General features: G+C 48.6%; 1 protein-coding gene and 1 long non-coding RNA gene across 10 annotated transcripts in view; one reads left to right on the top strand and one right to left on the bottom strand.

Annotated features, from left to right (window-relative positions):
* Positions 1 to 22,746, bottom strand: part of fcho1 (FCH and mu domain containing endocytic adaptor 1) — a 33,436-nt gene that overhangs the window by 724 nt on the left and 9,966 nt on the right. The window contains exons 4-27 of one of the 4 annotated variants that reach the window (XM_048977004.1): positions 21,972 to 22,063; positions 16,953 to 17,027; positions 16,477 to 16,618; positions 15,678 to 15,830; positions 15,128 to 15,232; positions 13,311 to 13,409; positions 12,483 to 12,579; positions 11,256 to 11,373; positions 10,850 to 10,874; positions 9,834 to 9,888; positions 8,599 to 8,780; positions 8,439 to 8,463; positions 8,106 to 8,162; positions 7,750 to 7,801; positions 7,531 to 7,592; positions 6,235 to 7,179; positions 5,513 to 5,619; positions 5,052 to 5,178; positions 4,701 to 4,836; positions 4,440 to 4,595; positions 4,221 to 4,353; positions 3,712 to 3,911; positions 3,552 to 3,616; positions 2,979 to 3,146 (exon numbers count right to left, since the gene is read on the bottom strand). In XM_048977004.1, the coding sequence (XP_048832961.1) occupies positions 2,979 to 3,146; positions 3,552 to 3,616; positions 3,712 to 3,911; positions 4,221 to 4,353; positions 4,440 to 4,595; positions 4,701 to 4,836; positions 5,052 to 5,178; positions 5,513 to 5,619; positions 6,235 to 7,179; positions 7,531 to 7,592; positions 7,750 to 7,801; positions 8,106 to 8,162; positions 8,439 to 8,463; positions 8,599 to 8,780; positions 9,834 to 9,888; positions 10,850 to 10,874; positions 11,256 to 11,373; positions 12,483 to 12,579; positions 13,311 to 13,409; positions 15,128 to 15,232; positions 15,678 to 15,830; positions 16,477 to 16,618; positions 16,953 to 17,027; positions 21,972 to 22,063 (3,376 nt within the window). Of the gene's footprint in view, positions 1 to 2,874; positions 3,147 to 3,551; positions 3,617 to 3,711; positions 3,912 to 4,220; positions 4,354 to 4,439; positions 4,596 to 4,700; positions 4,837 to 5,051; positions 5,179 to 5,512; positions 5,620 to 6,234; positions 7,180 to 7,530; positions 7,593 to 7,749; positions 7,802 to 8,105; positions 8,163 to 8,438; positions 8,464 to 8,598; positions 8,781 to 9,833; positions 9,889 to 10,849; positions 10,875 to 11,255; positions 11,374 to 12,482; positions 12,580 to 13,310; positions 13,410 to 15,127; positions 15,233 to 15,677; positions 15,831 to 16,476; positions 16,619 to 16,952; positions 17,028 to 17,122; positions 17,373 to 21,971; positions 22,064 to 22,746 lie in introns of those variants that run through there. The other 3 variants (XM_048977003.1, XM_048977006.1, XM_048977005.1) reach the window with 3 other exon arrangements.
* Positions 165 to 18,686, top strand: LOC125709030 (uncharacterized). Of its 6 annotated transcripts, none has more exons than XR_007382580.1 (5): positions 165 to 373; positions 828 to 904; positions 13,217 to 14,609; positions 14,844 to 15,094; positions 15,670 to 18,686. It is a non-coding gene; the product is annotated as an uncharacterized LOC125709030 (long non-coding RNA). The 6 variants fall into 6 exon arrangements; XR_007382581.1 differs by having other exon boundaries at positions 13,217 to 13,797; positions 13,908 to 15,094; XR_007382579.1 differs by having other exon boundaries at positions 13,217 to 13,325; positions 13,649 to 15,094.

Below are 22,746 nucleotides of genomic sequence, written 5' to 3' on the forward strand. Positions count from 1 at the left end.
GAGGGCCCCAGTACGATTGCAAATCTTCCATATATGCAAAATATTTCCAAGTGTAACCCACTTAAAGTGAGCAGGACCAAAAGTGTCATGATTCTCCGTTCCCATAGATGGCGCTGTCTTTAATTCGGTTAGTTATTTTATCGCGATTGCTGGGGTAAGTCAGTGTCCCTCTGATCGCGGTTAAAAAATAAACAAAACAAAAAAAGTTAGAGAAGCTGCTGCAGGTGAAGAGCTGGGAGGTTTATACACCAGGAGAGAAAAAAAGAAAAGCTATTTTGTTTAAAAGGCAATTTTAGTTATTGTCAATGGCAAGTGCGCCAGAAGCCTTAGTGTTGTGTTATCCAGTTTGGGTCAACTTTTGAGCGATTCTCCGGTGAGTGTAACCGAAAGGGGAAAAAAATGCTTATTCCGCACTTACATTAGTCGCTGATTAGAAGAAGCCATTTTAACAAGCTGCACTATACATTTTTTTATTATTTCTGTTATTTAAGCAATGAATTTTGTGGTGAAAAAAAATTAAAACCCAATTGGAGATATTTGTGCCGTCGATGTTAATCATCTCTGCAAGTTAAAGCACCATTCCCTTTATGAACGTGCTGTCGTTAGTGGAGTGGGACAGTATATACCAGAATGTTCCATGCTACAATTTTAAGCTATAAGGCTTATGGCTAATGGGTTTTGTTGCGGCTGCTATTGTAAAGATGTTTGCAAGTTTATGTTGGATGTCCATGAGGTAGATTAGCATATTAGCTGTGATGCCGCGTTGCCTTACATTAGTTGTATGTGTGATTAATGGTAACTATTACATTACCGATTCTGCGTACTAGAGTTGTGGAGTATCCAACTACGTCCAGGACCTGTCAGCCTACCTCCCTGTCGGCGGATACAGTTCTCCTGGACACAGGTAAGATTGATTGAGATCTCCAGTCCAATATTATTTTTTTTGGCAAACTACCCGGGTAGTACTATCATATATAGGCTTCCTAGTTAAAAGAACTCGCGCATGTACAAAGGATTGTACATACCGCAGCACTTTATTGCAGGACTGCATATTTATTATGCATTACTTATTTCATTGTTTTCACACGTGACTCATCCTTGTGGAGTGTTGTTAATAAAATTGTTACCAGGAACGGACGCTCTGCGGGTAGTGCCACCCATCCATCCCCGACCCACCGTCCCTTATAGACCTTGTTTTATAAAGCCCTGGCGGTCGACGCGACAGCAAAGACAGAAACTGTCCCGAGTGAGGTTCGAAGCTGCGATCTGCCGATCGCAAGAATGTTGACTGGACGGACGCTCTGCGGGTAGTGCCACCCATCCATCCCCGACCCACCGTCCCTTATAGACCTTGTTTTATAAAGCCCTGGCGGGCGTCGCGACAGCAAAGACAGAAACTGCACCCAGTGGGGTTCGAAGCTGCGATCTGCCGATCGCAAGAATGTTGACTGGACGGACGCTCTGCGGGTAGTGCCACCCATCCATCCCCGACCCACCGTCCCTTATAGACCTTGTTTTATAAAGCCCTGGCGGGCGTCGCGACAGCAAAGACAGAAACTGCACCCAGTGGGGTTCGAAGCTGCGATCTGCCGATCGCAAGAATGTTGACTGGACGGACGCTCTGCGGGTAGTGCCACCCATCCATCCCCGACCCACCGTCCCTTATAGACCTTGTTTTATAAAGCCCTGGCGGTCGACGCGACAGCAAAGACAGAAACTGTCCCGAGTGAGGTTCGAAGCTGCGATCTGCCGATCGCAAGAATGTTGACTGGACGGACGCTCTGCGGGTAGTGCCACCCATCCATCCCCGACCCACCGTCCCTTATAGACCTTGTTTTATAAAGCCCTGGCGGGCGTCGCGACAGCAAAGACAGAAACTGCACCCAGTGGGGTTCGAAGCTGCGATCTGCCGATCGCAAGAATGTTGACTGGACGGACGCTCTGCGGGTAGTGCCACCCATCCATCCCCGACCCACCGTCCCTTATAGACCTTGTTTTATAAAGCCCTGGCGGGCGTCGCGACAGCAAAGACAGAAACTGCACCCAGTGGGGTTCGAAGCTGCGATCTGCCGATCGCAAGAATGTTGACTGGACGGACGCTCTGCGGGTAGTGCCACCCATCCATCCCCGACCCACCGTCCCTTATAGACCTTGTTTTATAAAGCCCTGGCGGTCGACGCGACAGCAAAGACAGAAACTGTCCCGAGTGAGGTTCGAAGCTGCGATCTGCCGATCGCAAGAATGTTGACTGGACGGACGCTCTGCGGGTAGTGCCACCCATCCATCCCCTGTACCCATCCATGATGGGTACAGCATGGCATTCCAGGACCTAGTCTACAGTTGTGCTGCCACTGATTTGCATCCGTTTCCTTACTGAACTTGCTGTTAACCAACCTCCCAAAGTCGGTATAACTCTGAAGATCAGATAGACACTACTGTGCCAGCAGCCATAGCACCTGCAGATCAGGCTGCATAATCCACCGGAAGCTAAGTGGGTTTGGGCCTGGCAGGTACATGGATGGGAGACCATCTAGGAAAGCATGGTTGCAGCTGGGAAAGGCATCATGGTGGCCAGCAAGGGGAGCACATCCAGTGGTCAGGGTGGATCGCAATACCTCCAGTGCAGTGATGAGGACCCTGTGCTGTAAAAATGGTGCCGTCCTTCAGAGTAGATGTAAAGGTCATGAAAGATCGCACTAGGATTGGTACTTTGGGCTGAACTGCCCACTGTGGCCCCACCAAATCTGGCCTCCTAATCCTACCCCATCACCACCTTAGCTACTGTGGGGTGAGCGTACTGGGGCCTGTGATCACTTCCATAGAGTACTTTGGGTGTCCTGAAAAGCTCAACATAAATGAAACATACGTTCTAATTTAGAATAAGTTTGCACTGTAAATAAATGCAACATCTTCATTTACTCCTATTTTATCTGTTCTTACGGTTGACATGGGGGGGGGCTTGGCCTTACTGTCATTACCTGTCGCGAACCTCTTCTTCACCAGGGACAGACGGTATTTGCTCCCCACCAGCTCCACGTCCAGGCCGGACAGGGAGGCTCCGGAACCCACAAACTGCACCCCGAGGCTGGGAGGGGGTCCTCGTGGGGGGTCAGAACACTGCCAGCTGGCACACAGCTGACCTGGGCCTGGGGAGGAGGCAGGGAGACTGAGTAACATCCATCCAACACTAAAAGGCGAAAATTCAGCAGCAATCTCACAATGGATAAGTTAGCAGTTGTATGACTTTTGATTCCTCCCTCCCCCCCGTCATGGACAATCTGAAACACCCAGAGCTCTTATTCGGTACACTGAATGTTGCCGTCTTCCTTAGCGTGACCTAGATATGTCAGGTTTGTTTACCCGAGTCCAAGGCGAATTCATCCACACCACACAACAGACGGCTCTGCCACGCCAAATGCCGACTGAGATCGCATCTCTCGGAAAGCACGCATTAGGGAGGAGAAACATCATCCTGCACATCAAACGGAGGCAAGAGAGAGGCAGCCTCCGCAAAGACTGACGGGGAAACGGAAAACACGCAGGGGTGGTACCTTCACTGTGATTGGCGGAGGAGAAGCTGGGCAGTTTCCACAGAAGCCATCCTTCCTCAGCATTCCTGTAGGAGAACCAGCCATACGTTCCATTATTCCTTATGTTTTTCTTCACGTTTTGGTCTGTACACCCTTACCCTAGCCCTCCACCCCCCCTCACCAGGATGCGGGTGGCTGGCACTGCACGTCGCTGGCCGTAGCCTGCAGAGGCAGCAGCACCTGGATCCCGGTCAACTGGGCAGACGGTGCCACGCCAGGCCTCGGGCTGCGGTACTCTAGGGAGACGCGGGTGACCGTGCCCCCGCGCTGGCACTCCGCGGAGAGTAGGAGTGGGGCACGACAGGGGTCCTGGGACGACACCTGGGGAGGGGAGAGTGAAAAAAAAAACAAAGATCGTACTCGTGGTCTTGGCAAGGCCGGTCCTGCTAACTTGTCTCCCAAGGACGAACTTAGGCTGCAATGAATTGTGGGATTGGTCTCATTTGGCAAGGATTCTACCAAAGTATCCTTGATATCTGGAACGGAGTAAGACCAACATCTGGTCCGTACTTCTGTTCTTAGTATTGGAACTGGTCTTCGGTAAATGAAAAGTACAGTAAAGTATGCTTATTGAGAAATAAGCCGGATATTACAAGTGATATGATTTACAGACAATGTTCCCTTTCTCACCTGATACTTCACCAGGCCTACGTTGTGGTACAAGGCCTGGGGATTGAGTTCAGCCTCTCTTTGGAGATGATTACTGAGAGCCTGCATGTTGAACCAGAAATCCCTGGTGTGTTGCTCACTTCGGGATTGTTCACTGAGGAAAACGGCATGCCAGTCAAAAATCTGTAAACAGTGTACGTCACCTTGATACTAGTATGCTAAGGGTTGGCAGAGGCTTACCTGTAGAGCAGCTTCTGATTGGGTACGAGTTGGTCAATTTGTGCAAGGTTGACTAATCGAAAGCTGAGGACGGGGATGTTGGGGTTAGCAGCAAAGACGCGAACGATTCCAGCAGGGAAGGACATGGTGAAGTCGCCTGTGATCTTCACCACACAGCTAGGCGGAGACAGGAGCCAAAGGGCCGTCAAAGTCACACACCCCCACCCGTGACTCCCATTTCCAGAAAGGAGTCCCGGTTAACAGCGAGCAGTGAATACTGACCGGGTGTGCTCTCCCCCGCTGAAGTAAGCGCTGATGTACTCCGTGATGGCAGCAGCCACAGGCAAAGCATCCTGGGTCGCGAAGGAGACGGGGCTGGGGCCTCGCGACAAACCGGCTGAGGGCATCGGCAGTGCGGCTGGACGCGAGAACAAGGCTGCTTATAATGCGGGCCGGCTTCATTTAACCAGAAATGTATATGCAATGCATTTTGGGAAGGGTGAAGAACTAACCACCACGGCTAGGATTACAGGCCCTGGGATTTGGGTTTTTGTTAAAGAAAGAATCTCCCACACTGGCTAAAACTACAAGGCCTAGAATTTCGACTAGGATTAAGAATAATGAACTGCCCACCCTGGGTTGGACTGCGGGCCTGGGGATTAGGCTCTTGACATCCCCATTCACTGGGGCTGGAGGAAGAGGATGATGAGGTGTGGATGGGGTTGGGGTCAACAAGCGGAGAGGAGCACACAGACCTGGACTGGAAAAGCAGAGACGCCATTACAAACAGTTTATATTGTGTCATTAATCACTTTCAAAGTTAAATGGGAATCAATGTGACATTTTACAAAATTTTTAATTCCGAGTCAGAGTTTAGGAATGTAAGTATTTAGCAGAGACAGTATAAGAATAGCATACTTAGCAAATCTGTTTCATCCCATAGATATTTTCTTAGTGATATTATAGACTATTTTGTGTATCAGACTGTTTAAAAAGCGAAAGATAAGAATGGTTGATGGACATCGATTTCAGGTGTCGGATGTTCGCTTTACTGCATGTACAGGAGTGAAGAAGGGAAAAAAAGAGTGACGTACCATGTGACAACCACTCAGCAGGCCATTGGCCCTCTGCATTCTGGTTGGCTGCGGTGGTGCAGCCAATAGGAGCTCAGCATTTTCCCGCTGTGGATGAGGGGGCGTGTCTAAAAGAAATTGAGAGAAACAGTGGTCTGTTAACAACACACTTCAGCAATAACTTTACTATTCTAGAAGTGTAGAAATGAGTCTATTTGAACTAACTTTTCGGTCTTTATATTTTGTGTTTCTCTAGAGATTTCAACATACCTGCTTTCCAGTAAGCAGAACTTGCCATTACATTTAAAAAATAATAATTTAGTAAGACAGTTCGTGCCTAAGAGGGGGGCCAAATTCATTGAGGGGTCAACTGTACTATTAGCCAATGATGGGCTTTGATTCGCTGAATGACGGGTCCAATCAGCTATCGGTTGGGGCCTGGGCCCCTGTGGTCCCGCCCTTGTCGCTTAACCTGAAGCCTATGAGTAAAGCTGCCCACAAATGCATCTCCACAGGTTCCATCTTTGAAAGGCATTTTAATCAGAACGTCACAGAATTACTTCCCTTTATGTAAAATAGACAAAGTATCCAGCCTTTGAAGCACAAATTGACATTTGAAAATCAAACGCTGGCAGCAGGTACAGCGACAAAAGGAGTCAGTGACACTCTGTTCACAAAGCTGTAAATTCATCATCACCAGCAAGCAGATAATTAACTCCCCCCCGCCACGTTAGGCTACCTACCTTTGCTATAGCCAGAAGCAGGGTGGCAGTCAGGCCACCTGCCCAGTCTCAGGCCACTCTGCTCCTTCTCTGCAGGGACACGCGGGTCCTCCTGGGGCCCAGAATTCCTTGCGAAAGATGTTGCGCTCCTGCGCGGTCCCCTGTCTGAGGCCCGGCACCTCCGGTCCCTGTCCCGCAGCCCCCCCAGTACCCCGACAGAGGCGCCCCCACTGAAGGGATTGTGCACAGAGCCCCAGCGCATCACATCCTTTCTGGGCCGGGACCCAGAGCTGGAGGTGGAGGTGGAGGCGGCTGTTAGCCTGCTGCTACCGCTGCTACTGCTGCTGCCGCTATTCCAGGCAGTCGCCGCGGCCAAAGCCGATTGGTGCGTAGGGCTACCAATCATGGTGATGGAGAAGGGGTCCTCGGGGGAATCCAGAATAGGAAACTCCTTTGTCGTCTCCTTGTCATGTTCTCTCTGGGAGGTGGAGGGGTTTGGGAACGCTCTCGTGTCCTTCTGGGGGACAGAGGTAGAGTCCTGGCATGGCTGCACCCCCCTGGCATCTCGAGGCAGGGAGGGTGGGGGTGGGGATGCGCCCCTTTTATGTGTGCGGAGGAAGGAGTCCAGCAAAAGAGTCTGCTTACAGTTCCACTGCTGGAGATCCATCTCTGGGACACAGGGAGCGTGAGCGGAGGCGCGCTGTGGAGACCGGCGCCCCTGAGTCCGGTCGCCCACTGGCTCATCCTGCTCCGGGTGGGTCTGTCGGGATGACGGGTTGCCAAACGTGGTCAGAACGGAGTTCGGCGCTCTGTCAGGTGCAGGCTGAACCATGCTCTGCAGGGTGATGGGCCACGACGCCCATGTGTTTGGGTCTGGGGACAGCCCCAGGGGCTGATGGGAAGGAGAGTCCAGCCCTGAGTCCTCCACGTTGTCTGGGGACGAGGAGTCAGAAGAGAAGGCCGGATCTGGAAAGCAGGGCAAAGAGTCAAAGCACTACCCACAGGCCGTGTTACATGCTGCTGAAGGAGCGACCGGACAATGCACACAAGAATGATCCTGAGGGCCAGTGCATGCGGGAACGACCCTGAGGTCCTGTGCACGCGGGAATGATCCTGAAGACCTGTGCACGCGGGAATGATCCTGAGGACCTGTGCACGCGGGAATGACCCTGAGGACCTGTGCACGCGGGAATGACCCTGGGGTCCTGTGCACGCGGGAATGATCCTGAGGACCTGTGCACGCGGGAATGATCCTGAGGACCTGTGCATGCGGGAATGACCCTGAGGGCCTGTGCACGTGAGGCCTGAGCTGCATACCGGCAAACGCGGACTCCAGCGGTGGTCCGAATAGTGTCTCTGAACAGGAGCCTGCTGTCAATCTGCAGCGAAACAAGGGAAAGCTTTCGTTACCGCCATATTGCAATTGTCATGATTATCAACAAATAGTTCATATTACAGGGAACCACTACAAATGACACCAGGGTAAGCAGGGAACACCCCCTCCCCAAGTGACACACGAGGGCGGGTGCCGGTTACCTGCCGGGGTCTGGACTGGACGCCGACCTCCGCAATCCATCCTGTCCGAGCTCTATGGCAGAAAACCATCATACTCAAGCAGCACCAATCAGGACACACTACACGGTGTTTACGGAGCCCCCGCCCTCACGCGGGAAACAGGCAGCACGATACTCAAATTGCCTTTCTGCGTGCGCCATCCTGCTCCGCACATGTAGGTGAGCAGCACCCATGGAGCTGGGGGTTAAGGCCCCACAGACGTGGCTGGGACTCGAACCCATCACTAGCGCAGAGATGACACCTAATGAGCCATAATCTGTGGTCCTAGATGCAGATAAGGGCAGTCGGAGCAAAGTGGAGGGAAGGGGCCACCTCACCTCTGTGGGGGGCTCTCTCTTTCACGCCTTTCTTTTCTGCTGTGCAGCTGGTGGCCCCTGCAACACAGGTACAAGAAATAAGGATGCCGTCGTATTGGATGGATCTCACTGGGCGGCCCAGGCAGGCACAATGTGGGTTCGCGTCCAGGGATAATCCCCAGCATCATACCCTTGAACGCAGCAAGGTCCGCTTCAGTACTGCGTGGGACTTTGGTAAAAGTGACAACTAATTTTAAGTATCCCCGAGGAACGGATGCGAGGATGAGTCACTGAGGTCAATGAGACCTTCCGGGAAGATTCTGGAAGGACAGATTATGAACTAGGCAGACTTACGGAAGAGGTGCCTCCTCACTGACATCTGAAAGGTGAGGGAGAAGAGACAGTCAGTCATGGACGTCCAATACAGAACACATGGTGTAAGATAACGTCATTCTCCATTAGACCCATCCACGGCCCGGTGCCCCAAACCCCGAGTCCCCAGCAGGCTGCGCACCCCTCTGTTGGGGGGCAGCATTAGCGCCCCCACCGTGGCCCTCAGCTCCAGCTCGTGGGCCGCCGAGCTACCCCGACTCCCGCTGCTCGCCGGCCGGATCCGAATGTGGAACTTCTTCGGTTCGTCATCATCAAAATCTGAATCACTGGAGTAGAAGTTGGCCTCCCTGTCCTGGGGGCAGCGTACGAAGGGGCGACGCCTTCAGTCAAGGATCAGAACAGGACGGCATTCGGAAACAAGCTCGAAAGGAGCCTCGCAAAGGATGCTCAGCCTTAAACTTTCCGGAGCCTCAGGTATCCGTAGATTTAATCTCTCAGAATCACACCTACCGAACAGAGGGCGTTTCTCAATACCAAGAACGCAAAGATCCTACTTGTGGTCTTGGCAAGACCCTTCTTACTAAGTTGCCTCCTAAGAACAATCTTGCTCTATAAAGGCAAATCACTGTAATTCCGCATTTTATCAGAGCTCACCGACATTAAGTTTCTCAGGCTCTGTGTTACCCCATGACAAACTCTTAGACCAGCTGCGCCTGGTTTTGAATAAGTACACAGTCGATGATGGACTTTGTGCACATACGGGCCATTTTCCCCTCAGCTTCAGTCCAGCGTAGTTACTGTGTTTTGCCTTTGTCGGGCAATTTAGATCCAAACAACCAAACAGCATGAGCTGGGAGGAGGCGGGAGTGACAGGGAAAACACGCAAGAGATTACGACTCAGTTTACGCACGGACATAAACAGATTAAAGGAAACCAAAATAATTTAGACAATTATATACAGTATTTAATACCTTTCCTTTAAACAGAGAGACTGCAGGGTATTCGGACAAATACATTTTCTGGACAGTTTAAAATATTCCCCATAATCCTTTTAAAAGTATTCTTAAAAATACATGGAATGCTGTATGGACGATGTTTATGGAAAACTGGCTGTTTCGGTGATACCCGAAGGCCTCGACACCCACCAGCCACGAGGTAACAGGACAGGAAGGATCCTTGAATCCACCCCCCCGAATCTTATCGCCCTCGTTTTCCTGTTATTTAACTCAACTCGCATGTTTCTGCTAAAGCAGCACAATGTCATGTGCTCAGGCTGCAGAATCGGGGCACGGCCACAGGGAGGGGGCCGCTATCCCCTGCTGGCACCCTCTCCGCCTCGCCAACACCAGAGGCAGAATAACGTGGGGGGTGCGGCATGTGCGCGGCTCATGGCTCCTTCCTCGCGGTGAAGGATATCACCTTGACCGTCGGTCCGAATCACAAAGCCCTCCTCATCCACCTCCTGGGAATGCTGTGAGCAGACAAGATGGTGGTCAGCGGTATTTGCTCCTAACGCGGCGGAAGCAGCCACAGATAAGCCTTCCAGGCCGGTGTAATTACATACCCGGTTCAGGGCGATGGGCTACATTACATACCCGGTTCAGGGCGATGGGCTACATTACATACCCGGTTCAGGGCTATGGGCTACATTACATACCCGGTTCAGGGCTATGGGCTACATTACATACCCGGTTCAGGGCGATGGGCTACATTACATACCCGGTTCAGGGCTATGGATACATTACATACCCGGTTCAGGGCGATGGGCTACATTACATACCCGGTTCAGGGCTATGGGCTACATTACATACCCGGTTCAGGGCGATGGGCTACATTACATACCCGGTTCAGGGCTATGGGCTACATTACATACCCGGTTCAGGGCTATGGGCTACATTACATACCCGGTTCAGGGCTATGGATACATTACATGCCCGGTTCAGGGCGATGGGCTACATTACATACCCGGTTCAGGGCTATGGGCTACATTACACCCCATTTTTGAGTGGTGGGGGAAAAAAGAAATGCTGGGGGCTGTAATTATGCTTCACACCTTTTCCTGCGCAGGCGTGTGTGTGGCTTTATGCTGGTATGTGTCTGTGTGTGATGGGGGGGTGGTTATGTATATATTACATTGTGGGGAGCAACTGTCCCCACAATGATATATGTTGATGACATTGTGGGGACCATTTTTTCGGTCCCCACAAGGGGAAACTCAACTTTATAACAATCTGTGACAGCAATCAAACACTAAAAATGCCATAAGTCTTGTATTTGGTTTGGTTATTTATTGTTAGGGCTGGGTAGGGGTTAGGGTTGTCATAGTTGGGATTAGGGTTATGCCCATACAAATGAATGGACAGTTTCTACAAAGGCATGAATAGAAACATCTGTGTGTGTGTGTCTGTGTGCTTGTGCGCTGCTGTACTCACCAGAGGTTCTGTGGGAGTGGAATCCCTGTAATGAGGCACAAACACACAAAAGTAAACGGCAGTGAAACAGCAGAGACATCACTAACGTACATATAGGAGAATTTTTGCATATGACCATAGTGCATGTCAATGCATTTACATTTCATTTGCTAGATGCTTTTTCCCCCAAAGCGACACACATTTTTGAGAAATAGGGTCAGCCAGTCCCCGGGGGTATTGGGGGATAAGGGTCTTACTCAAAGATCCAGTGGTAAAAATGTTCTACAGACCTAGGGATTCGAACCAGCAACCTTCTGATCACAGAAACAGTGTCCAAACCCACTGAGCCACACACTGTCCCTTGAATACAAGCTTTGAGAAATTTTCAGCACAACTTTCAAAACCCAGCAAATTTCTGCTCACTCACGTGGTTCCAGTTTCCTTATCCCTCCTGCCCAGTCCTGGGATCCGGAAGGACTTCCCACGGGTCTTCTTACCCCCGTCGGGCGCCGCGCCGGGAACGTGCTCCTCGAACCTGGCCGAGGCTGGAGCGCATGGATAGATGAGACGCAGGGAGACACATGAGGCAAACCAGCACCAGCGCATGGACAGCGGCATGTGCAGAGTTAACGGCCGGTCTCGGAAAGCGCCGGAACACATTTGCATAAATTTGCATTGACACCTATTCTGGGTGTACAGCTGATTCAATGGACTCATTTCAGAAGGAAAATCAAAAATGGCCCCATTTACATTTCCACCCTATAAGAAACGGAATACCAAGAGTGACATCACTCTCCCCCGCCCAATGCATAACACTGTAGGCTATATTACATATTATATTATGCACCCCATACTCATATGCCACCCTATTGTCCTTCTATGTTCAGTATTGTCCTATAGTGCAATATATGTACATAGCAGATATATATTTTGTATATCCCTGTATATCTAATCTCTTTCATCTCTTTTTATACAGTTTTTTCTAGCAATAATTCTGGAGCAGTTGCAATAAGCATTTCACTGCAGGTTGTACTGTGCATGGTGATGCATGTGGCAAATAAAATTTTAATTTTGAAAGGCTGTGGAGAGAACCTCTGTATTTACTGCAACTGGTTTAATTTCATCACCAAGCTTAACGGGACTTGCTAAAAGGAAATATGTAAACCATCTTTCCATTTTCTATAACCACTGGTCCAGTAGGAGGCTGAAGCATCCATCCCAGCAGGCATGGGACAGAGAACAGAGACAGAACATGCCTCCGCAGAGATCCCCGGGTTTAGCCGGAAGACGGCAAGGCAGGTGGCACAGTCACGGCCACACCGGCAAGGTTTGGGGTCAAGTCTCATTTCTGCTCCGAGTGCTGAGTCGAAATGCCATCCCAGTGACACACGTGTCCTTCCGCAGTCCAAACCCTCCCAGTTAGACTAACCAACGGCATCTTTAACCCCCTATATTTTGTGGTTGTGTGGGTGTACCTTCGTGTGCTCACAATCAACTGCCCCCCCCCTCCACCCCATCCAGGGTGCACCTCTGCTCTGAGCCCTGAGATTCCCAGCAGAGACTCCAAGCCCCCGTAACGACCAGACCTGTCCATCTACAGAACCACGGTGATGAAGGAAGGCACCGTTTCGGGGGAAGCGGCCGGTGGACGTACTCGGCCTGTCTTTGCCGGTGCCCTTCTGCTCAGCGAACCTCTGCAGCAGCTTCTCAGTGCCGATGTTCTCCACGTTCTGCTTGAACTCCTCGTACACCTGGGCAGAGTCCAGCAGAGCATTAAAACATGTGCCGCGCAGTGCAAAAATCTTAACCAGTCAAAGGAAATGTGCTACATGCAAATCAAGAGCATCAACAAACACTAACAAGAATTTCTTCAGTTCTCCATAAAGTTAACATCATATTGGATGTCTACAAGATCACCACCAGTCATTTCACCACCAGCTCAAGTGATGAATTAATCAAATTAGTTTAATAACACAGTGAGGTTGTGATTATCCCAACAAGGCGTGCTAGTGGACAAGTAAAAAAATATATGGGGTGTTTTGGTTGCAGGAAACACTGGGGTGAGGTTTTGACATGGCTAAGCAGACATTTTCACAAACACAAAATCACAGTTTTATACCAGCATCAAGATAATTTAAGAATCGTGTCCTTTGATTACCTAAGACTTCAACACAGTACTGTACATCTCAAATATCAAACAGAGCCTTCTAATTGGTCACAAAGATGAAATTTCGAAGACCACAAAAATTCATCAGCTGCCTTGACGGTTCATTAAGCCACGTTCTGCCTCACCCAGGTGACTAACTGCGTTACAGCATTTTAAACTTTGCTGGAATCTCCCAACCTAATATTAATTCTTTATATAGGTAACCCTGTGTGTCTGTCCAGCAGAGGAAAGACAGGATGAGGAGGGAGTGAAGAGAAAGGACCAAATGCTCAGTCAGCTTGGGAGATGACTGCCAGCAGAGGAGAGCGTGCTCACCTGTCCCACCTGCACGTGCGTGTCCTCCACGGAGTGGACGTAGGACATGATTAGCTGCTTCATCTGCCGCAGATGGGTCTCCTCTATGTCCTGGAACTTCTGCTCAGACCAGGAGCACAACACATAAGTCGATTTACAAGTGTGAGGGAGGTAGAGGGGGGTGAAAGAGGCACTAGGAGGTATGGGATTGAGGGAGGTGCCAAGAGGTGAGGAAGGTGCAGGGAGATGCAGGAGGCAAGGGATTGAGGGAGACACTGGAAGGTCAGGGGGGCATCAGGAGGTCCAGAGCCCCATAGAGACGCTTGGCTTGGGGTTTGACTATTTGTATGGTGTGGCAGGTGCCTCGTTCCAGTGCAGGCAGCAGGTGCCTCGTTCCAGTGCAGGCAGCAGGTGCCTCGTTCCAGTGCAGGCAGCAGGTGCCTCGTTCCAGTGCAGGCAGCAGGTGCCTCGTTCCAGTGCAGGCAGCAGGTGCCTCGTTCCAGTGGAGGTACAAGGCTTCCGTCAGTCATCAGTTCGATTCTTGGTGCGTTTTGGTTGGAAACTAACTACACGTGGTTTTCGATCTCTTTTATTGTTCTATTGCTCTTTTCTTAAAAGGTGGATTGCTGTTCCCTCCACACTCCATCTTAGAGACAAAAAAGTCTGTATACACATAAGGGAACTCACAACTTAAGTGCAACTCGAGGTAATGGGATTGCGGCTTCTAATCATACAGAGTTTGTGCCTCAGTGCACTAACCCTCTGCAGAATCATCACACCCATGGTGCCTGGAGCAAGGCCCTTAGCCTCATGTTTCTGTTCCCCATTGACTCCCCCAAGAGACCAATAAAGTGTCTGTACACAGACACACACACATACATATTTGTGTGATTGTGACTTCATATATTAGTACACTGGTTGTATTACTTCATAAGACCCTTCCTTTCCTGTAAACATGAGGCCTTCAGTACCTCAGAAATGAGGTTAGAAGGAGAAACGTACACATCACATTTAGTTGCACATCTAGTCAGAGTTGTACAGACTGCACATTTTGTAAATACTGATCTGTACTGATTTGCATGGTTATTCACTTATAAATCTATTTTATCGTATTTCTATTTTTTATTATTTTCTTAATTTATGTCCTATGTTGTCTGTGATTGTACGCACCAGTACCACCAAGACAAATTCCTAGTACAGGCTGGTGTACCTGGCCAGTGATGTGAATTCTGTTTCTGAGCACATCATACCCTACACTTCATCAAAAAGGACATCCACACCAGCAGGTGGCAGCAGAGTGGACAGCGGTCGAACAGGCTGGTAGAGCAGGGACAGCTGAATAAATGGGTTAAACCTTGGATTTTTTTTAAATCAGTTTTAAAAAAGGGGGTTAAAGTATGAACAAGGCAACCAAATCCAAATGCCAGGTTTTTAAAAAGCCTGAAGTCAAATGAGGGCAGCTTCTCAAAGCAGCTTCTCAAAGATTTCTCAAGGTTGAAATGTGATATGAGAAGGACATCATACCTCAGGAAAGCCATCTGTCTCTGGTCTTAGGCATGAGCCTACAAGATTTATCAGACCGCCGAAGGGATAAACCAGCTGTGCAATGCCGAAAGGAAGCTTAGACTCTACTCTGATCCATCATCACCAGCGAGGATCAGTGTCTCTGGATATCAGTCTGATAAAGTGCCACTGGGATTAAAAATGAAAAGAGGCGTCTACCCGAAGCAGGAGCTGCTCCAGGAGAGCCGAGGCCAGTGAGAGCCATGCCAGAACGACCATTTGCTGCCTGGCACTAGCGGCAGGTGCATCGCTGTTAAAGAGTCCAGCACACTAACCTGTGCAGATTCGCTCATCTTCAGCTCGAAGTCACTGCCCACACGCTTGTAATTCTCCACACAAGAGGAGAAGGAAGCAGCTGCCTTCTTAGACTTCAGCTCTGCCTGGGGTGGGGGGTGGGGGGTGAGGGGGGGGGGCGGGGGTATGATGACAGAGTAAGAATACAACAAAACAGGGCGTCATTTACAATAAAGGGCTTCTTTCAGGATTTTTTAAGGTTGGGGCTTAAGAGGGGCCATAATTCATACAGAGGGGCCAACCTTATAATTAGCCAATGATATGTTTGGAATCAGTGAGTCACAGAGGGAGGGGCATTTGATGAGCGAATCAGATTTCAGCTTGGGCCATTGACCCTCTGGCTCCGCCCCTGTATACGTCCACACCTTACTGTATGTCGCTTAAAATTTTTTATTTAAAGACACTTATTTTACCTGTTTAGCTGTTATTTTACCTTCCTTTTATAAATAAATTCTTATCAGCAAAACTCTACGTCTTTAGTTCTGTCGTTCATGCGAATGTTCTGTTTTCTTTACATGCACAGGGGCGCACCTTCTCCAACTCCCTCTGGGGGGCGCCCTCGCGGAGCAGGCGCTCCACCTCCGAACGCCTGCAGAGGTGGCCGTCTCGGGCCTTGTGCAGCTGGCTGCTCTGCGTCTGCAGGGCCTGGACGGCCTCCAGCGTTCCCACCGCGGTCTCTTTCATCTGTATGGGCGACAGGCTCACCTGAGGAGGCTATACAGCAGAAGGCCTTCGCTCCCAGTCTCCACAGTGATAATAAACAGAGATGCACATCCACACACTACTGTGCAGTTACTGCTTCAGCCACTAGGGGGACATAACAATGGCAGGGTGTATTCTGGAAATAGCCAATAGGAAGATAAAAAAAAAAAAATAGAGAACAGCTATAAAAATACCAAGATGACCTTGTTGTGCATCTTTCATCTGCTGCCACTATTAGCAACTTACATACATAACAGACTCCAAATTGAGGAGCAAATTTCCAAAAGTCAGTCATCTTTTTGCCGTTTTTGAGATGACACCGCCGAAGTCAGGCTTCCTCATCGTATGTTACAGTATCGGGAAGCAAAACTCAGTCAGTCCTCACGTAATCCAACAAAGAACTTTTGTTACGTTTCCACATATCGCCGAGTCCACGATAACTTTCCGGAAAACGTGTCCCGTGCATGAAAATGTGCTCTTCAGTTGTTACGTGAGGTCATGAACTGAGGCGGAACAAATGGGCCGATGCAGCGGGCCGGAAAAGGGGGAAGACGGAAGAGAGGGATGGGGAAGAGGACCGAACGCCGGACAAATGGCGCACGCATCTGGACTGGCGGCCCGGGCTGACCTTACGGTGAACTTTGACCTGTTCCTCGCCATACTTGTTGATGTCTCGAAGGAGGTCGTTCATCTTCTTCATCAGCTCCAGGTGGCACAGTGCCAGTTTGTCCGAGGAGATGCGGAAGAGGTCCCACATTGGCGCAAAAGTCCTGGGGGGGGGGGGGGAACAGGATTAAATATTTAAAAAAGCGAGAGAAGAGAGCCATATTTAAGAAGCACCCCCCTCCCACAACGTGTAGCATCCAAACAGCCTGACAAGAAATGCTGGTACAAAACAGACTGATACGGATATGCAACCATAAACCATAAAGCCCATGCTTGCTTACAGGCTGCACAGTAAATTTCATTAGTTAGGGACAAATTTAGGTGTTTCCACCCCAAAAGACTGTTTTCACCTCCCACTCTATTTCCTGGTGAGCCAACGTGAGAAAGATGCACACTGACAGGAGATCGATGACGGTGACGCAGATGCCTCTTCCTTACCCGAGAGGACTTCCGTTGCCCGCCATCTTGGCCATCTTACTCACTGACTTGGAATATGTTTCTTCAATAGCTGCCCTATTTATAAAGGGAAGGAAACAACCAATCAGAGTGGATCTACAAACAGGGCAAAGCACTCGCTTAACTCAACGGTATTTAGACAGGAAACCCACTTTGCATGCGACAATAACCGGCCTAATCTACACGGTTTTGGCTGAACGCACGATGCTGGCCGTGTCTATGCTTTTTACGGCCCCCTTCTTCGCCATCTGTCTCTGTACCGTGATCCCTTTACCTGTCGCCAACTTCCTCATGTCACCAGCAGAGACAATGATCACACATAAAACGATTACGGAACTGAAACGGTTTCTGGCCAGGAGACCACTTCTGCTAATAAACATCCGATCACGTACTCAAGATGACACTTACCCCCCTCGTGCTTGACATCCCCCCCCCCTTAAAAAAAGGAGGAAGTGTTTTAAGCTTTATATGGAACACTTTTGTTTCGTCTGCTAATTTTACGCTTCTATTAAAAAGAGGACATACGTATGTGCTTAATAATGATCTGATTTCGGAGATGGCTATTAAAGGAAGGTGACATTTGAGGAGGTACAAATGCTTAGTAAAAACTCAAGCGCAAAATGGCGAACAAATGTAGTTAAGTTAAAAGATGCATCACGGTTCATTAATGATTAACAAACATGAGATCAGTATTTAACTTGTGTTATTCATGACTTGTTCCTTCAGTTAAAGGTTTACAGAATTAACAGATGTAGTAAATATAGTAATTACTTGAGATGCAAGATGTGTCACAATTCAGCGTGCAACTAAGACTTAATTTGTGGTTAATTGACATAAGTAATAGCATAGTACTATATTATTAGCCATCCTGCGTTGAGATATGAAAAGGCTGAGGAGGATGCTGTAGACTCCCCTGCTATCGGGGGGGAGGGGGGTATGATCTAGTTACAGCAGGCTGCAGCCCAATCATCCATCTAATTAGTGTCATTAGTCTCTCATCATGTATGTCATTGATAGGGCGCCATATTGGTGCACTGGTTAGCGCTGCTCCTATACGCCTCTGAGACCAGTTAAATAAAGATGCTTCACGTCACACCGAAGTCATGGTCGAGAAAAATGGCCGAAGGAATGTGCTGTGTATCTCAGAGCAGGCGGGTGATCGCTTATCATGGAGGGATGCGAAGAGTTCAGTTTCATAAGGACCTTCTACACCAAAGTTCATCTCGTCCATGCATGGTTTATTGTCATTAAATCTTGTGTCATGTCCAGTAACATTCATCTGTCAATTCTGGTCACTGGTCACATTAAAACAACACTGCAAGTATTTACATGTCACTGCACCTTATCTGTATTCACTGCACTGGCGACTGCATTTACTGCACCTTGTATGCGATACGATACCAGTGTTTGGACAACATCGATATCAGGTAGCATCCCCAGTGCAATAGCTCATCTATTTATGGTCTGCTGTGTTCATACGAAGTTTATGCTGTTATGTTATGTCACGTGTGATGTCTTATATACAAAATTGTTCAAATGTCAATTTTTCTTCTACAATGCACTCAAGTTACACCTCAGTTTATTTTTTTTATTAATATGTTATGTGGGAGTGGACCATTTGGATGGCAGCAAAAATTTCATTGTACTCTGTACAATGACAATAATCTAATCATAGTGCACAAGACAAAGCTATTAATAAAGCTATTGTGGACTGTATATATTATTGCATATTACTGTAACATAATGAATTGTCCATTATACTGACGTCTCACACTTCCAGCTCCATGGGGATTAAAAGATTCTGGCAGCAAGTCAACATAAAGGGTGTTGCAAAGTGGTGCGATTAATAAGAGTATTAGTAATAGAATTAGTAATTCCTAATTACAATCACACGCCCAAAGGCACCAGTAACATCACTGGATGAAAGCCAGGCTGTAGCTGGATGGCTGTGGGTCTCCACCAGTCAGTCAGTTGCAATTAACCTGTTTTAATTTGTTAATTACTTGTCAGAGACGAAATGTAGAAGTTTAATGATTTATTTTTGTCCCCGTTCACGGTAGGATCCACCAAATAGATTCTCCACACGCTGCCATGTTCATTTTATTCCAATAACACTAAAAAACAAGCAAAGTCAGAATGGAAGAGGTAAGGAGAGAAATAAATCAAAACCACAAAAGAAAAATTAAAAGCTGTAAATACACGACCCTGGTGTATAGCAGATGCTGCGTTTACATCTACCACATTGAAATGCATGGAGGCTGATTCTCACAGGATTTCTACGTCAGCAACAATACAGTAATATTTCCCACAGAACATCAACGTTTTTGCTCTGTGGACCGTCTGTGGGTCCCCGGGGACCGGATTGAGAAATACTGTCAAAATTGATTGTGTGTGTGTGTTTTGTGATGGATCAGCATCCCACCCAAGGTACATCCAACCTTATGCCAACCGGCAATAGGCTCAAGGCAACCTTACCCAGCAGCCTGAAGGTAATGATTGGACGTCATTCCTCACCTACTGGACCCGGGTCACTGCATAAGGCAGCAGAGTGAGCTGAAATAAGAGAATTCCCTACCGGCTGGCGATCAAAGGGAGATTAGTGACAAGCTCCTGGAAGAATCACTCTGCCTGCTGTCATTTTGTTAGCTGGGATTAAATACGACAAATCTAAATGGAAGTTCACCAGTCACGGAACAGGTCTGCGACGTAGGGCACGTCCGCATGGCAGTATATAACCCAATACTGCTCTCATGAAACAAAATTCTAGAATTACAATTCCGATCTTGTGAAACTTCATCTCGAAACAGGGTCACACTTCACTATGATGTCAAGCAGCTGGAATAAGCATCACAGAGTCTCCATTTCGCCATTTAGGGTTTGTCTATTTGGGCCACCAGTGGTATATGGCAAGACTGCACCATCAGCACTGAGAATTTACTTTCAGGCCGTTCCTACACTGGTGTTTTAGCAACCCAGTTGATAACTACGCAGAAAACAAAACCAGAACCAAAACTGTCCCAGCCTACCTCTGACTCATCACCATGGGAACACATGTCGAGGTCAGATGCAAGACCAAATGGCAGGGTGTGACAGACTGATTAATTTTTAACAACTTAAAAATCTGCAGCTAATCAACCCCCCCCCCCCACCCCAACCACCACTACCAAGGAGAACGATGTGTGCTCTTGAGTTAGTCATAACTCCACCTTCAAACACCTTCAGCTGCTGTAAGCAAACCCCAAACACCAAAGTTGGATGCTGTATTCCAGTGTCACCGTTTAAATCCCCCTTTCAGGTTTCAGCGTGATTCTTCCAGTAACTTGTCGTCACTAAGTTCTCATGTGGCACCTCTCGCTCTAGTCTTGCGCCAATCTCGAGCTTAAAACTCGATGGTAAATAAGAACTTCCTTTAACCTGGGGAGGGAAGAAAACCCCAAAGGGAGCAGGCAGACTGAAGGTCATCAAGGTTGCAGCCCTCAGAAAAAGGTTTAACATTTTTGACTCGCTGATCGAAGTCCTGCTGCCGCTGCAAGGGTGGAACCTGTTCGTCGACTAAGCTGATCGGCTTCTCCTGGCGACCAGCATAATTAAATTCAGCTTAGAGGGATGGCGACTTCAGCCCCACTGGTGACACTGAACTCTTCACCTGACGCCGTGGGTTAAGCACCCACTGGAGTGCCCGGCGTCCGTGTCTGCGCTGGACAGCCTTCCTGAGACTACGGGCAGCGAGCTCAAAAAGACAGGGTGCAGTGCATGCTGGGATGGTCCCAAACCACAGAACAGGGACCCCTTTGTGCGTGTGGCTGCACACCTCTCCTTCGTACGGCTTGGCACGATGCCGCCCCCTCGGCAGGCTCAGATGCAACGTGACAGCAAGGGATAGGATGCAAGACAGGGACGGGGGGGGGGGAAGTAGTGTAAAATAAGCCAATCACCTTCAAGATCTTAAATGTTTTGCCACTTTAAGAGCTTGTCTTGCACTGAAGGCACTGTACCATGAGCAAGTAAAGGATCTTTATCAGACAAGAAAGGTCAGGAGGAAGGTGGACATGAAGAAAAGCCCCCCCCAGCCCTCAAGGAACCTGAACTATAAACTATGACGGCAGAATATTCCCTGGGAAATCACTGGCATGGCCATCGGGGAATATAATTCACCGAGTGTCCTATTACTGTAATAAAAAGGTACTTTTCTGCATTACTAACCACAATGACCTGCATATAAAAGTTTCACAGCGCTATATAAAATTAATTTCCATGACGTGTAGTAAGTGAAGTACAGCATGGAATCTCTTTCAGGCCGACCAGCCAGCTAGCATCCTCAAATTTGCTGTTTACTGTTCTCCGGATTCAGGTCCACTGTGTGGACAGCTCCTTCCTTTTCCTAGCGAGGTGCGTTCTCATTGCGCTCACTGCGTTCTCGTTGCGCTCACCACAGTGGCGAAAGCGTTCCGAGTGACGGAGGATTCCAGTGAGTGATCAGTGCTCACCTGCATTTTATCAGTAACAGAAACTCAGGCAGAAACCAAAAAGCTACAGTATCTTCCCTTAACGCAAACAGCAGTATTTAAACACCGATGCCACTGATCTTGATCTGGTTTTTCCCACTGGCCTGCAATGCATGATGGGTAAGTGCAGGCTTTGGCGATGGCAGCAGAAACTGACCCGCTAACAAGCAAGAAACACCAGTATACATGAAATCACATCGAACAGCACAGCTCCCGCTACATTTCAGCAGCACTTCAGTGTCAACACAGCGATTCTTTCAGGAACCTGTCAACGGACTGAATTTTAATTATCAAAAGACAAGGTCGTTCACCACTCTTGATGTGTCACACTGTTAATAATGAAAGGAGCAAATGCGGAAAGATGAAATGAGAGGGGACAGTCACTGGGTCACGCCCACCAGAGGCAGGTCCGACTCCTGCTCGGGTGACAGGCGTGTCCCTCGCAGCCGCCTCTCCCATGCGCAGCTCGCAGTCACCCCCCCCCCCCCCCCCTTACCTCTCCCGCACAAAGTCGGCCAGCTCCTTGGTGGCCAACTGTCCGTGCTTCATGTTGTGGTACAGCACGTCGAAACCGGCATTCTTCTCGCCCTGCAAGCACATGACACGTCACCGTTGGGGGGGATTAAGGAACCAGCTCCGCAGGGGATCGGGGGGGTGGGGGGGGCTGGCATCCACATGGAAATCACCTTCCCCAGGTATTCTGGAACTTTCCGTCTACTTGCCAAATGAACAGTTCCGGCTGCCTATTATAACCATTACAATAAAATCAGTCTGTTACAATATAACAATCTAATCTGTACTCCAGCTGGCAGTGAATCACATGACAAATTGGAATCGTTTGCTGGAAAGTACTTTTACTTACAAAGAATTAGCTTTGGAGTGTTGAGCGAAACAAGCAAGGACAAATCAAGACGATTATATTTATAATTTAACACAAATTAAATTTTATGAAAATGAACAAATAAATTAACATAAAATATATTCGACTTGTTCTAATTTTTTTTTCTTTTCCAGGTTTAAGGTTTTTTTTTTCCAGGTGTGTTTAAAAAATAAAACAAAATAAAAAAAAATTAAAAAAAAAAAATTAACTCTGCTGGTCATGCAGCACCCTACCACTTTGGGATGCCCCGGTTTAGTGCACCCCCTCCAAAACACCCCATTCTTTATGAGAGCTGACAGTTCAGGGGAGTCCGTGGGTAGTTTAGTCAGTTAGCAGCAGTACTCAGAGGACATCAAACAGCACTGCCTCCGGGGCTCACGCGGTCTCGGGC

This window comes from Brienomyrus brachyistius, chromosome 15 (assembly GCF_023856365.1).
Source record: "Brienomyrus brachyistius isolate T26 chromosome 15, BBRACH_0.4, whole genome shotgun sequence".
In the NCBI taxonomy this organism is placed as follows: Eukaryota; Metazoa; Chordata; class Actinopteri; order Osteoglossiformes; family Mormyridae; genus Brienomyrus; species Brienomyrus brachyistius.